This window comes from Cladosporium halotolerans, assembly GCF_011745625.1.
Source record: "Cladosporium halotolerans strain TM138-S3 chromosome Unknown Sca8, whole genome shotgun sequence".
NCBI lineage: Eukaryota > Fungi > Ascomycota > Dothideomycetes > Cladosporiales > Cladosporiaceae > Cladosporium > Cladosporium halotolerans.
This window is the reverse complement of record NW_027191459.1, coordinates 486,168-500,392: the sequence shown is the minus strand read 5'-3', so window position 1 is coordinate 500,392 and position 14,225 is coordinate 486,168. Positions and strand designations below refer to the sequence as shown.

The window sequence follows — 14,225 nt, the reverse complement described above, 5'->3', positions numbered from 1 at the left end:
GCAGGTCTATCGACGGACCGTTGGACTACTGTACAATGGCGGGGTCATACGGTGACTTGATAAGACGACGATCAGTCACAGTTGTGTGCGTCGAAATCTTGCCCTTCTTCGTAACCGCCTTGTGTTTGCTACAAATCTTGAAATCCCACCATCCTGCTGTTGGCACAATGGGCAAGACTGACCTGGTCGTCGAGGGTAACGATCTCGAAGATCCCAGAAAACTTACATCTAAAGACTCTGGCCCTTCTCACGACGGGATCGTCACAACGAAATCATGGGCGTCGTCTATCCTCATGGTCGTGGTCGGGGGCCTTGCCCTCTTCTCCGACGGTTACAACGCTCAAGTCGTGGGATACATGAATCCAGTCCTCGCGGAACTGTATCCCGACGAGTACACTTCAGGGATGAAGACCAGGATGTCAAATGCCTTCCTTATCGGCGAAATCTTTGGAATGCTGTTCTTCGGATGGGCGATCGATAAGCTGGGACGTCGGAACGGTATCGTTTGGGCAACGGTCTTTCTTGTCCTTGGTATCGTCTTGACTACTGCTGCGCACGGCAAGTCGAACTCTGGCATGATCTGGATGATGGTGATTGGAAGAGGCGTAGCAGGGTTTGGTGCTGGAGGTTCGCGCTCAATTCGAGAAATCTCAGTGACGTGCCGCTAATCAGCAACGTAGGCGAGTACCCAACCTGTGCGACCACGACCACAGAAGCGACGAACGACAGCGAGGAAGTCCGCGGCAGACGTGGCATATTGTCAGCCATGACCACTTGCTTTGCAGTCGACGCTGGCTTTGTGGCCGCAGGTATTGTCGTGCTAATCGTCCTCGCTGCATACCAACACAACTTGGGCGCCGGCGTCTGGAGAGTAAGCTTTGGCATTGGGCTCGTGCTTCCTGTCTCTCTTCTGTTCTTCCGCCTGCGGATGACCAACTCCATCCAATACTCCAAGCATGCCATGAAAGAGCGCATACCATATCTACTCATTTTGAAGCGTTATTGGAGGCCCATGGTTGGTACATCGATGGCTTGGTTCGTGTATGACTTTGTGGTGAGTGCTTTGACGAAAAGCTCGGATTCTTAATCCCTTCTTCCGGAACAAATGTTGACGCTGAGTGCGACACAGACCTACCCCTTCGGCATCTTCAGCTCCACCATCGTCTCGGGCCTAAACCCAGACGGCAAGCTGACCCAAACAATCGGCTTCGGCACCGCCATCAACTCCTTCTACCTCCCAGGCTGCCTTATCGGGGGCCTGCTGATGGACCGAATCGGCCGCAGACAAACCATGACGCTCGGATTCGTCCTCTGGTCGACCATGGGCTTCATCATCGGCGGCGCCGTGTTCCCAATCTCGAACATCCTGCCCCTCTTCATCGTCCTGTACGGCATCTTTAACGCGCTCGGTGAGATGGGACCAGGTGTGGCGACCTTCCTTTGCGGCGCCGAGTCCTTTCCAACCCCGATTCGCGGGCATTTCCTCGGCCTCGCAGCGGCAGTTGGAAAAGCGGGCGCAGCTATCGGCACTGAGGTGTTTACGCCTATCCAGGAGTCGTTTTCTTCGGAAGCCAAGGCGTTGCAAGGCGTGTTTCTGATTGGGTCTGCATTTGCGCTCACGGGTGCGCTTATTTCGTGGTTCCTCATTCCTGAGAGAGGTCGGGACCTGAAAGATGAGGACGAGGAGTTTAGAAAGTACCTTGAGGAGAATGGATATGTAGGCACATTTGGCGAGAAGGGCCACGAGAGCCAGATCGAGCGTGTGGAAGGATAGGAAAAATTGTGGGCTCGCTGTCGAAGCCTGTAAACATTCAATCAAGTATTTCCGATTGTGGCCGGACAAACACAAACCCCTGGCCACAGCCAAAAATCATCAGTGCCAATGCGTTTCAAGTCCGATCCCTTCCATAACGCCGTCGCTGGTGCAAATTATTACAAAATTTCCAGTCCTCCAAGAACCCATGCTCAGTTCGATCCTTGGCTTGGGCCGTCGACGCCAATGTCGCCACTCCTTGCCAGACTGAGGTTCTTCAGCAGGAAGCTGCGTTTGAAGTACTCGTTCGGATGCAGGATGGTGTCAAGCTCGCTGGCATTCCAGAGATTTTCGTCCTTGACCTGTCGTCGCAGTCAGCGCATGTTCAACACCAAACGTACATCATCTTTCATACCTTCTTGATCTCGTTCTTGTGCGTTGACTCAAAGACTCTGTTGCAAGCGATATGATAACGCATCCTTCCAACGTCCTCGCGAACGGCACGCAGGAGTTCACGATCGCCTACGCCGACATTTTGCAAAAGGGCGATGAGGTTGTCTGGCGAGTATGTCCGGTACGGGCAACCGTGGTTGAGCCCGGCAGATGGCAGTGGCTCTGTGAGCAGTTTCTGGCAGCTGAAAGGTGAGTAGCCTCGTCCGCGCTTGTTCGCATCACCACCCACATCACCGTAGGCGTGGCGGACGTTGTAGAGGTATTCTGACTTGAATTTCTCTGCCCATTGGTTAGCTCAATTGTCTCATTTGCCTAGATGAGGTGCCGGCTACTTACCATCGGTGATTAACTTGAAAGCCTTTCGCCAGAAGATGATACACTCCTGCATGTTCAGTCCGATACCCTTCAAGAAGAGGGTATATTGCAGTCTGCTTTGGTGCTTCAAGTGGCTGTTCTTTCGAAGCTCGCGGTGCAAGTTCTGCATGCAGAGTGGGAAATGTGAGCTCAAGCCGTCAATGCTGCCAGCGTGGATGTTCGTCATATCGCTGACACCGTTGTTTTCGTTGTAAGACGCATCTGGTGCCACGAATGACTGCGACAAGTGGTGCAGAATGGGCGCAAGGCGGTTGTCCTCGTCCATTCTGGGGAGAAAGCGTGCGGCGAGCTCCAAGCCAGATTCCAACGAACGCGTGAACTCGTTCAGAACCATTGTTGTCTGCTCTCGTACGTGGACGTAAGCTTTGCCCTTCTTCAGCAGCACCTGCCGGCGCTCGACCAAGTCTGGTACTTTTTCCCAGTCGACCTTGAACCAGTTCTCCTCGTCATCCTTTCGCACACTGGTTGCAGCTCTCAGCTCGCTGAGCCAAGTAGCCTTCTCATCTGCATCGAGCATCTCCCAGCTCATCGGCAAGCTCTTAATGAAATCCCTTCTCTCATCCGCGCTGTCCGCCTGCAGTCTCAATTTGAACAGCTGCGTCTCCAGTCTCATGAACCTCTGCCTCAAGTCCGCTGTGCTCGCGAAAGCCAGTCTGAGGGTCCAGTGCGAGTAGTGATCCTTCTTTCTCTGCAAGTGCATATCTGGGCTTCTGCTTTTGTTGCTGTCGAGCCGTAACCACTTCTCCAGCACAGGGCGCATGTACTCCTCTGTTTCGGCGGGCGATCTGTTGCGGAATTGGCAGGCTTCGAGCTCAGCGAGGACCTTCAGTCTGGCGATGCCCCATTCTTCGAAATCCTCGAGCGCAATGTCCTCTGTGGGCGGGATGGTGTAGAAGTTCATGCGATTTGGGTAAGTCTGGTCGACCCATTGTGACTTGACGAATTGCTGTTTGCGTGGGTCGAGGACTGCACGCTTTTTTGGGTCGATCCGCGAGGCTGTCGATGCTGCCAACATTGTGCTGCTCTCTGTCTTGTTTAAGCAAATAGTTGGTGAACCAGTGTGGGCGACGCGAGGAAGATGGTTGTCAAGCACTTGTGGCGCGGGGGAAACGCGAGCGTGTAGAGGAAGACGCGACGAAGCGCGAAGTGCACTTTCACGCTTGCAAGCCACTGTGGCTGTCGAGTGTGGCTGAAGCGGTGATCGCCTCACACCCAAGACTTGAAGATCCATCAACGAGACGCCCAAATCAAAGCCATCATTATATATCTTTTACCCGCGATACTGTGGAGCAGTTGACACTCCTCGTTGAGCTCTTCCACTGAAGATGTCGTTACCACACAATTTCCTGAGACTGCTGCGCAGTCGAACGCCACAGATCCGATCTTTCACCCGAACATCTCCTTTCTTCAAAGGAGTCCCGGCCCCTCCTACGAGCAAAAAATCTCCGCCAAAAATTATTCCTCCTCGGGCTTCTCGGCCTTCAGCTCGTACGTCGGCTGGCCCGGCCGCGAAAGGCGTTTTGTCCGAGGCTGCGTCCTGGACTAAATTGAGTGAGGCAGAGAAGTACGCGGAGAGTCTTCTCGGCCGCGCACAATCCGTGATGCTATACACAGCACCCTCACACAACGCGCTCTTCATTTCTTCAATGGTTGTCGGGGGTGGGTTGTTCGTTTGGGCCGGGTCAGTGGCGAATGCTGCCTTTATGAGTACTACTGTCTGGTACGCCAAATTCTTCATACTCGGCGGCTGCCTTGCTGTATCAGCCATCGCTACTGGAATCGCGATGACACCCTTGAACCTGGTCAAGACCATTTCCATTGCACGAAACGCGGAGCAGCGAGCTGTTGTTCGCGTGCAGGGAACCAGATTTTTCCCTTTCCTCAAGCCCAAAACCATGGACCTGGTGCCCGGCGAAGCGTTGGTCGACAGCGACATCAGGACGAGCATTGAAACTATTCAATGTTACATCGTTTCTTTGCAGAACAGGCATGCGTGGACGGAGCATGCATTGTCTCCAGACTACCACAAAGCAACAACCCGAGAGGTGCTTACACACACCTGGCACAATGCTTTCCCCAAAACTAAGCTCTATGTCAACAAAATGTTCAACCGCGACGGTTTCGCGTACTTACGAGCGGGTGGCAACAACTGGAAGATTAATCTCGACTACTGTGCGATCTTGGAACGGGGTCAGGTTTTGATGAAGCTGGTTAAGGAGGGTGGCGTTAGGACGAACGCGGTAGGCATGATCGCGCGCGCTATATGGAACGCGTAATTGAAGGAGCTATCATGTTTGCCCGGTGTCACCTATTTGCGTTGTCAGGGTTGAGAAAGCACTTTTCTGATCAAGCGATTGGGAATGCTGTACATTATGTGTATTACTATGCTGGCTAGCGGCGTGCGATTGAACTCGAGATATGTGGTGTCCTTTGCATCAAAGGCCCCTTCTACAGCACGTGCATGACAATTTCCCAGCGACGACGGTTCTATCATGGCTTTTCGAAGAGCTTGAGGCCTATGAAGATCGATAAGAAAGTGTTAAAGGTAACTCACGAAACTTTGCTCTCGAGAAGAAAAAGAAACGCCAAAGGTATGCCCTCTCTACTTCACTAATGAGGCCAACGCCTTGCCTTGAGAAACTAACGTCCTGTTCACCTTCGAATACGCAGTGAACACGCGAAGCCTACAACCCTTCGGATGAGAGACGGCAGGGACAATCCGTCCTATCAAGATCCCAGGAGCCGCAAAGGAAACAAGGACTCAAATTGAGCCTAGCACTATTGACGACTGCTATGGCAGTGAAGTTTTTGAAGTTGGACGATTATTGTCTCCGTTGAGACAGTGTTTCCCATGTATTCGCCGTATGTTGATTGCTACTTGCGAGGGGCCGGCGAACGGGTGAGGTCGGAAGAGGGCGGTTTCGCGTTAGCGTTCGGCGGCCGAGTCTATGGCGCTCGACTGCGCAACAATTTCAGAAAATGCTGTGATGACAATTTCACAGCGATGGGTCTCGATGGATTGATCTTCGTTCTGTACATTGCCGAGGGCGAGTTTGCACCAATCTAGTTTTGTCATACATTGATACGGTTTCCAATCGCGGGATACTACAGTGGTTCGGCGGTTCGAGACGCTCGGACCCTATCTCCGATCTCAACGACAGCTCGGGCGTCTCAGGCGCTTTTTCGAAGCTCCCATTGCGACCAGCCGCGCTGCCTGAGATACCACCAGCGCCCCTCTCTACAATCGACCCTCCGGACGAGCAGCAATGGCCGGTCTCGTCAACACCGCGCGTCTGTCTGCCCGCGTGGCAGGCCGCTATGCCAACAACCACGTTGCGCGCAGAGGTGAGCGCCGGCCAACATCCCACCGAGTGATCCCCGTACAGAGATGCTGATGGAATGGCTAGGGTTCATGGCCTCGGCCGCAGACCGTGCTGCGCAGAACTTCAGCATGCCTGCCCTTTCGCCTACTATGACCGAGGGCAACATTGCTAGCTGGAAGATCAAGGAGGGCGAGTCATTCAGCGCCGGCGATGTGCTTCTGGAGATCGAGACCGACAAGGCGACTATGGATGTCGAGGCACAGGACGATGGAATCATGGTTAAGATCATGCAGGGCAACGAGAGCAAGGGCGTAAAGGTCGGCGAGAGGATTGCCGTCACGGCGGAGGAGGGCGACGACATCAACAGCCTGGAGATCCCTGCGGAATCCAACGCTCCCGCGAAGGCGGAGGCACCGAAGGCCAAGCAGGAAGAGAAGAAGCCGGAGCCCAGCAAGCCTGCGGCGGATGCTGGTGCAGCACAGAAGACACAGGGCGGCAAGGCACAGAAGCAGAAGTACCCTCTGTACCCTGCGGTACAGCACCTGCTCATGCAGAACGGCCTGCCCAAGGAGGAAGCCGACAAGATCCCCGCCTCCGGCCCCAACGGCCGCCTGCTCAAGGGCGACGTCCTCGCATACCTGGGCAAGATTGCAAAGGACTACCCCAGCGAGTCCGCCGCCCGCTTCACCAAGCTCTCCCACCTCGATCTCTCCAACATCCAACTCGCCAGCCCTCCCCCTCCCCCCAAGGCCGAAGACAAGCCCGCCCCCGCCGCCGCGGCACCCATCCCCGAGCTCCCCAAGGAAACCGAGATCGCGCTCCCCATCAGCCTCTCCGCCGTGATCGCCACGCAGAAGCGCGTCCAAGACGCCCTGGGCATCTCCCTCCCGCTCTCCACCTTCGTCGCGCGCGCGACCGAGCTCGCCAACGAATCTCTGCCCGCCTCCAAGAACCAGAAGCCCACAGCCGACGACCTCTTCAACTCCGTGCTCGGCCTCGACGCCGTTTCCCGGTCGACCCGCGGCGACTACCTGCCCAACATCACCGCGCTCGGCCCCGTACCCTTCGCCGCGCCGGCCCGCGCGGCCAGCAAGCCCGACATCATCGACTTGCTGTCCGGCAGCAAAGCGTCCAAGCCCGCGCCCAGGACCGTGCGGCCCGGCGCCATGGGCGTCGCGACCGCGGGCCCGAACGTCTTCAGCGTGTCGGCCAAGAGCGGCGAGGAGAAGCGCGCGATGGAATTCCTGGAGCGCATGAAGGTCGTGCTCGAGCAGGACCCCGGCCGTCTTGTTTTGTAAGAGAAGAGAGAAGGCATGGTGTACAGATCTCATTTTATGCTATGTTCAAGTCATCATTTTTCGGCGGAAGGGCCAAGGGCTTCGTCCGTTTGGACAGCTGGAAAGCACCGTGTGTATGTGTTGGAAGTATGCGAAGCGTGGCGTTCAGTGCAAGAGATATAAATAGGAATCAATTCTACACTTCCCCGAAAAAGAGAGCAGATGAGTGTGGTGAGATCGTTTGTTTTGATGTTCATTCCTCGCGTGACGTTGGCGAGCAGCCATGGTGAGCGGCGCCTATAACATATGTATAATCTAAAACAAACAGCCTGCCGCCTTGTACCCGTTACTTGTTCACCGGCGCGCTAGCCTTTCTCTTGATCGAAATGGTGGCCTTCATGGGCGGCACGATGGTCGTGCCCAGCCACTGGTTCGGCGGCCTCGAGGGCAGCAGTTTCACATCGTAGTGCATCACGATGTGTGCGAGCATCATCTGGAAATCCAGTCAGCCGGACAATTCTCATGATACCGAATTGCGCCTCTCGTCTTACCTTCAACTCATGCTGCACCAGGAACCGACCCGGACACGCGTGCCTACCATGCCCGAAGGCCAGAAAGTTCTCGCCAGTGCTAACCATGCTCAGATTCTTCATGTCAACATACTTCTGCAGATCCTCCGCGTTCCTCTCGCGCGCGGCCTCATACTCCTCACGCGGCCTCGAGAAGCGGAAGGCATCGTACTTGTCCGGCTCCGGGAAGACGGCCGGGTCGTGGTGGCGGCTGTGCTCGTCGACGCTGATCAAGCTGCCGCACGGCGCGGTCCAGCCCTCCTCCTCGTTGCGCAGGCCGTCTTTGGCGACGACCTTGCGCGTGATGCCGCGCGTGACGAAGTTGGACACGCGCATGCTCTCGCGGATCGCGCTGTCGGCGCGCACGAGCTTGGTCAGAATCTTCTTCGTCCAGCGGCCGCCGGCGTCGAGGGTCTCGGGGAAGATGCGCTCGGCCTCCTCGCGCAGGCCGTCGAGGTATTCTTGCGCGCGGTCGGCGGACAGGAGGTCGAAGAGGATCATGGTGAGGGTGAGGGAGGTGGTGTGGATGGCAGCGAACTCGATGGGCATGATGAAGCGGGAGATCATCTCGGGCTCCATTTCTTTGGCGCGGCCTTCAGATTTGGCGACTTGGATGTGCCAGGTGATGTAGTCGTCGGGGATCTCGATCTTGGAGTCGGGATTGGCGTCTTTCTCGGCGATGTCGGCGAGGCGCTGGTGGATCACGGGGAGGGTGTGCTTGCGGGTCATCCAGTAGTGGTAGTGGTTGGGGAGGCAGACCAGATGTCCCATGATGGGATGCAGGAATTTAGGGATGAAAGGCATGATTGATGTGGCCATGATAACGTCGACGGCGAAAGCGCTGTTGTGCTTGAGGAAGTCCTCGTTGCGGCAAAGTGGCAAGCCGACAAACATGCGGTTGGAGATGCGAGAGATCATGTCCATCGTGTTGTCCCAGACCGGGATCTCCTTGTAGTTGGCGGCGTCAAATCCCCAGGTGGTGTCGAAGCAATTGACGATCTCATCGTGGATAGCCGGGATGATGTTATCTACCTTACGCGCGAGAGACTTGTGAATGACATGTTCGTGGTAGACGGTTTCCAGAAGGTCTGGTGCATTGTGTTAGCGGCTGATTTCGAATCGGTGAGAAAGACTAGCACGACAATGCCATCTCTCTATGCAGTATTCAACTAATGGCAAATGGGGATCTAGCCAAAGACAGCGGATCACTTACAAGGCGTCGTGAAGGCGTAATCGCCCTGCAAAACATCGTAATGCGCAGCTCGAACGCTAGCGACATTATCCGGTTGATCAGCGAGCCATTTCAGCTTGTTGATAGGAATCACGACCTCGTGACGGCCGGAGAAATCTGGGATGAGATAGGTCTTCCCTTTCAGCGAATACTGTGAGGCAGTCAGTTCTGAGGTCTGCGGGAACGATTAAATCCACCTGCCTTCTGATAGCCCTCCGTAAGCCAGACGATCGCCTTGTTGAAACTTGCGTACGTCGCCCTGGTGATAGCAAACGGCTTTCCCTCTTCCTTGCCAACCCACGGCACATTATCGGGGTGTGGTTGTCCGGAGGTGAGTCCCTTCCAGAGCGCAGCCAGCACCAAGCCGATGATGGCAAAAGCAATAACAGGCCTGTCCTGCGCCGCTTGGGCGAGTTCTACCAACCCTGGCATGTTCGTTGTCGCTTCGGCGTCGCTCAAGCACCGGATATGAAAGTGGTGCGACAAGCGAGCAGCTGTGCAGGGGATCTTTATTGATGTGCGTCAGCAGGATTGCCTCCACGGAAAGGCGAGCAGCCGGTTGTTGGCGACGGTGATGGTGGAGTCTCCGCGGCCAATGATGCACGCAGATCCCCCTCGGTTGGAGCCAGGCCCGCTCGCTTGTGCCGTAGCGCAGCCCGCTACGATCCTTCAACCCTGCCCGCCCGGATCTGGTCAAGGAGGCAGCCAAGCAGAGTGGAAGTCGCAGAAGTCTCTGAAGCTTCTCATCCCATTCGATGGTGATCCGACACCATGATGGAGTCTCATGTCAGCACCGCAGAATTCGTCAGATGCGATGATATTATTTTAGGTGCTCTGCCGGCTGACAACAGCACGCCTGGACTCGTCCTAGTGATTCACATGGCATGAACACAGACTGTCAGGTATACCTGATGAGAAAAAGACGGCACAATCAGATCTTGAAAGCACGTCCGGCGAGTGAATGCCAGGAATTCGACGCCGTTATCCTGAAAAGCCTCATGCCAGCACTGTGGCATTCTTCTCCGATCGGTCCGGCTGCCTTGGTTTAAATGAGACTTCTAGGTAGTTGACAAAGAGTCTTCGCAGCATGTAATTTTGAGCACAGAGATGCTAATAATCGTCCTGGCTCTGGACTTATGGGTGCGATGCCTGGCCATGCTCAGAGCGTCGCCTTGGAGAGCTCGGCTCCTCGGCGAAAGATCACCCTTCCCCGCTGATGGCGGTAATAGAGGGCCGAAAGCATGATAATGTGCGGTTGAGTTGAACAATATCATTCTCAATATCTAGAAGACATTATCGAACTCATAGACGGCTGACTATAAAAGGATTTGCATTCACTAAGACCATGGCGCCACAAACTGACAATCCAGAGATCCTATGGACACCGAAACAAGCCAACCGAGCTCCCGGCTCTACAGCTATGGACAAATATAGACAGCACGTCAACAAGCGGTTCAACACCAGCATTGAGACAACACAAGAACTTGTTCAATGGAGTTGCGACAAACCTCAGGATTTCTGGACGGATCTATATTCGTACCTTGAGCTTGTACCGCCTCTGCCTCCTTCTGTCACCAAGGCCTACGATGATCAGGTGCCTATGAGCTCGAACCCGCCATTCTTGGAAGGACTTCAGATCAACTATGCAGAGAATGCCGTGTTCAACAATCCCGATCCTAACGCCACCGCTTTGGTTGGCCTACGTGAAGGGCAGAGACTCGAGGATGCTGAGCATGTCACCTGGCGACAGTTCCGTGATCGTGTTCGCTTGACAGCCAGTGCTTTACGACGTTCTGGCATCAAAAAAGGCGACAGAGTCGGAGCCTTGGTTGCCACCTCGAATGTCGCCATGGTATTGTTCCACGCTACCGCTGCTGTCGGAGCCATCTTCACTTGTATCAGCCCAGATCTCGGACTGGAAGGTTGTGTTTCCCGGCTGCAGCAAGTCACTCCAAGCGTTCTGTTTGTGGACGGAGATGCTGTTTACAAGGGAAAGGCCGTCTCCACGATCGAAAAGCTAGACGGCATTCTATCGAGACTCAACCCTTATCCCGCGACATACGTGGTCCCGATCGTCAGCAAACAGTTGAAATACCCAACACTCGACGACTTCCTCCAACAAGCCAACCCCTCCGACGACCTGACATTCACACGCGTCTCCTTCAACGACCCCCTCATGATCTGCTACAGCTCCGGCACAACCGGCAACCCCAAATGCATCGTCCACCGGCATGGCCTCTGCCTGCAAACCCACAAGATCTCCCGCCTCCACAACTCCCTCACCCCCGCCGACACCGTCCTGCAATACTCCTCCACCTCCTGGGTCGTCTTCTACATCATGTGCGGCCACTTCTCCATCGGCGCGACAACAATCTGCTACAACGGCAGCCCCCTACACCCGGACGCCGCGCACCTCCTCCGCATCGCCTCCCACTTCCGCGCAACCTACTTCGGCGCCAGCCCACGCTACCTCCTCGAAGTCGAAATGTCCCGCTGCATCCCCAAGCGCGCCTTCGACCTCTCCGCCCTCCGCACAGTCTACACGACCGGCGCCACGCTCTCCACCTCCCAATACCGCTGGTTCTACGCCTCCTTCCCCCCCTCCGTCCAAATCTGCAACACCGCCGGCGGCACCGACACCGCGACCTCCCTCATCGCCCTCGACCCCACGGGCCCCATCCGCGCGGGCGAAATGCAGATCCGCGCCCTGGGCATGGCCGTCGACATCCTGCACGCCGAAACCGGCGCATCCCTCTACGCCTCGCCCGCCGCCGAAGCAGGCGAGCTGGTCATCACAAAGCCCTTCCCCAGCATGCCGTGCTTCTTCTGGGGCGACGACGCGGCCGGGACCAAATACCGCAGCAGCTACTTCGCGCGCTTCCCCGCCCGCGACCTCTGGGCGCAGCACGACTGGATCTCGCGGAACAGGACCACAGGAGGCTTCGTGATGCACGGCCGCAGCGACGGCGTCCTCAGTAAGCCTTCCCCTCCCCCCCTCCCAAAACCCAACCATCTAACCAAAACCGCAAAACCCAGACCCCTCCGGCATCCGCTTCGGCCCCGCCGAAATCTACGCCATCTCCGAGTCCCCGCCCTTCACCTCGCACTTCAGCAGCACGCTGTGCACCTCGCGGCGCCGCGCCGGCGACCCGGACGAAGCCGTCTTCCTCTTCGTCGTGCCGCACGCGGGCCAGCGCCTGACGCCGCGACTGCGCTCCGCGCTGAAAGAAGCGATAAAGAAGGGTCTGAGCCCGCGGCACGTGCCGCGGTTTGTGGTCGAGGTGGGCGAGGTGCCGGTCACGGTGAATGGGAAGAAGGTCGAGGGGGCGGTGAGGAGTATTTTGGGGGGCGGGAGTGTTGGGATGGCAGGGGTGGCGAATCCGGGGTGTTTGGGGGCGTTTGTGAGGTTTAAGGATGTGGAGAGCGATGAGGTTGAGGGCGACGGGGTGAGGGCGAAGTTGTAGGGGTGGGGAGGGGAGAGGAGGGGAGGGGATAGTGGGGTCGAGGAGGGTGGAGGTGCGGTGGGCATTTTTGTCTTCTCGCGATGGGTGTTTTGAGGGGGAGGGCGGTTGTTGGCTCTTGCCGCTGATGATATATATATATATGTATATAGGTCTGAGGATTTTCTAGCGAGACGTGCAGAGAAGTACATATCAAACGTGACGTGAGATAAGAGTGGAATGATACCGCCTACTCAGCTAGATGTGACTAAATCAAGACCTCTTCAGCCCTCTCTGGAACAAATAATCCCATTTTCGTTTCTACTCCCAAGGGACTAGGTAGTCAAGAGCAAAAAGAATCAGAAACGCCCGCACGTATTTATCCCATCGCCCATGCGCGCAGTAGCAAGGAGAAAAGAGAAAGACAGAAAGCAAAAAACAATTCGGACGCGCACGTCCTCGGCCGGGGTAAAAGAGTGGTAAAAAAACAAAACACAGCCAGCCAAACAAACAAACAGAAAGAGGTATCGCAGATCTCTCGCCTTCGCGTCTCCCGAGTCTCGCCTCCACCGTTCCAACCTCGCCGAAGGAAAGCGGTCGTAGGTCTCTCGAGAAAAGAAGGGTTGGTTGTCATCCTTCCTCGCCTTGCCATCCCCTTCCCATCAAAACATCCCCCCAAACAAAACCATCAGCACTCAATTTCAATTAACCTCCACCTCAACCCCCTTCTCGCCCCTCAAATTCTTCTTGACGGGAAAACTCGCATCCTGGCCCGTCATCCTGCGGCCCAGCGCCCTCTCCAACTTCGCCCCGAGCGCCAGCTTGCTGACCTCGTCGCTCTTGTTGCCGCTCATGACGTAGCGCTGCTTGTCCAGGCGGGCGTCCTGCATGCGCTCGAAGCCCGCGCTCCAGCTCGTGATGTCCGCGGCCTTGGGGTCGGCGGCCAGCGTGCTGCTGCTGCCTGCCGAGGCGTGCTGGGCGTACATTTTGGAGGAGGGGTCGTGCGGGGTGGGCGTTGAGCGCGCGGTTGTGGTGGCGTCTGTGGGTGCGAGGGAGGGCTGGAGGGAGGGCGCGCCGGAGTAGGTGCTGAAGCGGGCGGGTTGGGAGGACTGTTTTGTGGGAGCGGGTGTTAGTGGAGAGCTGGAGAGCGGGAGTGAAGAAGTGAAGAGGTGGTGATGGGCGGCGGATGGAGGGCGGGTTTGGTGAGGGGTTGGGGCGGAGGGCGGCGGGCTTACCATCGTTGTTATTATATGTGGTCGGGCGGTATTGGCTCGCGGGCAGGGTTGATGGGGTCTCGAGTCTATGCGCGGTGGATAAGCTTCGCGCACGTGGAGGCCATGCGACGGGGCGCCAGGCGTGGGCTTGTCGAGAGGGCGTACGTACCGGGACTCCGAGCGAGGAAGTTGGCAGGGCAGGCGGGCGTGAGAATTGGCGGAAGAGGTGTTTTGCAGGAGGTGTTTGCGCGGGCGTCTGCGAATGGGCAGGGCGGTGGTAGGGTTGGGCTGGTGAAACGGCAGGGTGGTTTCAGGCTGAGGCCCGGGCTTGACGTCGAGCGTAGCACTGGGTCGGACGAGGGTGACACGGGCGGCGGGAGAGGGAGTGGAAGCGGTAGTTGCAGGTGGTGCGTGTGGCAGGTGGGCGAGGGCGTGTGTGAGAGTGGTGGAGTTGGGATGGGAGAGGCCGGATGTTTTTGACGGCGGGCGACGGCAGCAGCAATACCTCGACTACCTAACCTTCTCGCCAGAGCGGTGACATGCGACAGGGTGTGCGGAGGCGGGCCTGCCTGTCGCCGTGCTTGCCACGC

General features: G+C 56.7%; 7 protein-coding genes across 7 annotated transcripts; 4 read left to right on the top strand and 3 right to left on the bottom strand.

The window, feature by feature from the left end:
• Positions 1-153: 153 nt before the first annotated feature.
• On the top strand, positions 154-1,837 carry WHR41_03310 (uncharacterized protein). The gene is made up of 3 exons (XM_069371916.1): positions 154-627; positions 681-1,054; positions 1,130-1,837. Exons 1-3 carry the CDS (start codon positions 168-170, stop codon positions 1,772-1,774), a joined length of 1,479 nt encoding a protein of 492 aa, XP_069231219.1. The 5' UTR covers positions 154-167; the 3' UTR covers positions 1,775-1,837.
• On the bottom strand, positions 1,596-3,676 carry WHR41_03309 (uncharacterized protein). The gene is made up of 3 exons (XM_069371915.1): positions 2,543-3,676; positions 2,169-2,485; positions 1,596-2,115 (listed from the first exon to the last, which is right to left on the bottom strand). Exons 1-3 carry the CDS (start codon positions 3,594-3,596, stop codon positions 1,966-1,968), a joined length of 1,521 nt encoding a protein of 506 aa, XP_069231081.1. The 5' UTR covers positions 3,597-3,676; the 3' UTR covers positions 1,596-1,965.
• A 608-nt stretch (positions 3,677-4,284) lies between these two features.
• Positions 4,285-4,857, top strand: WHR41_03308 (uncharacterized protein; the record flags this gene model as incomplete). Its single annotated transcript, XM_069371914.1, has 1 exon — positions 4,285-4,857. One exon carries the CDS (start codon positions 4,285-4,287, stop codon positions 4,855-4,857), a length of 573 nt encoding a protein of 190 aa, XP_069231080.1.
• A 747-nt stretch (positions 4,858-5,604) lies between these two features.
• WHR41_03307 (uncharacterized protein) lies at positions 5,605-7,202 on the top strand (the record flags this gene model as incomplete). The annotated part of the gene is made up of 2 exons (XM_069371913.1): positions 5,605-5,926; positions 5,989-7,202. The coding sequence occupies exons 1-2, from the start codon at positions 5,848-5,850 to the stop codon at positions 7,200-7,202; spliced, it is 1,293 nt and encodes a 430-aa protein (XP_069231075.1). The 5' UTR covers positions 5,605-5,847.
• Positions 7,203-7,408: 206 nt separating this feature from the next.
• On the bottom strand, positions 7,409-9,413 carry WHR41_03306 (uncharacterized protein; the record flags this gene model as incomplete). Its single annotated transcript, XM_069371912.1, has 4 exons — positions 7,409-7,674; positions 7,733-8,838; positions 8,964-9,132; positions 9,183-9,413. 4 exons carry the CDS (start codon positions 9,411-9,413, stop codon positions 7,528-7,530), a joined length of 1,653 nt encoding a protein of 550 aa, XP_069231074.1. The 3' UTR covers positions 7,409-7,527.
• A 913-nt stretch (positions 9,414-10,326) lies between these two features.
• On the top strand, positions 10,327-12,445 carry WHR41_03305 (uncharacterized protein; the record flags this gene model as incomplete). The annotated part of the gene is made up of 2 exons (XM_069371911.1): positions 10,327-11,956; positions 12,018-12,445. 2 exons carry the CDS (start codon positions 10,327-10,329, stop codon positions 12,443-12,445), a joined length of 2,058 nt encoding a protein of 685 aa, XP_069231073.1.
• Positions 12,446-13,122: 677 nt separating this feature from the next.
• On the bottom strand, positions 13,123-14,182 carry WHR41_03304 (uncharacterized protein; the record flags this gene model as incomplete). The annotated part of the gene is made up of 3 exons (XM_069371910.1): positions 13,805-14,182; positions 13,657-13,721; positions 13,123-13,530 (listed from the first exon to the last, which is right to left on the bottom strand). Exons 2-3 carry the CDS (start codon positions 13,657-13,659, stop codon positions 13,123-13,125), a joined length of 411 nt encoding a protein of 136 aa, XP_069231072.1. The 5' UTR covers positions 13,660-13,721; positions 13,805-14,182.
• Between the last annotated feature and the right edge of the window lie 43 nt (positions 14,183-14,225).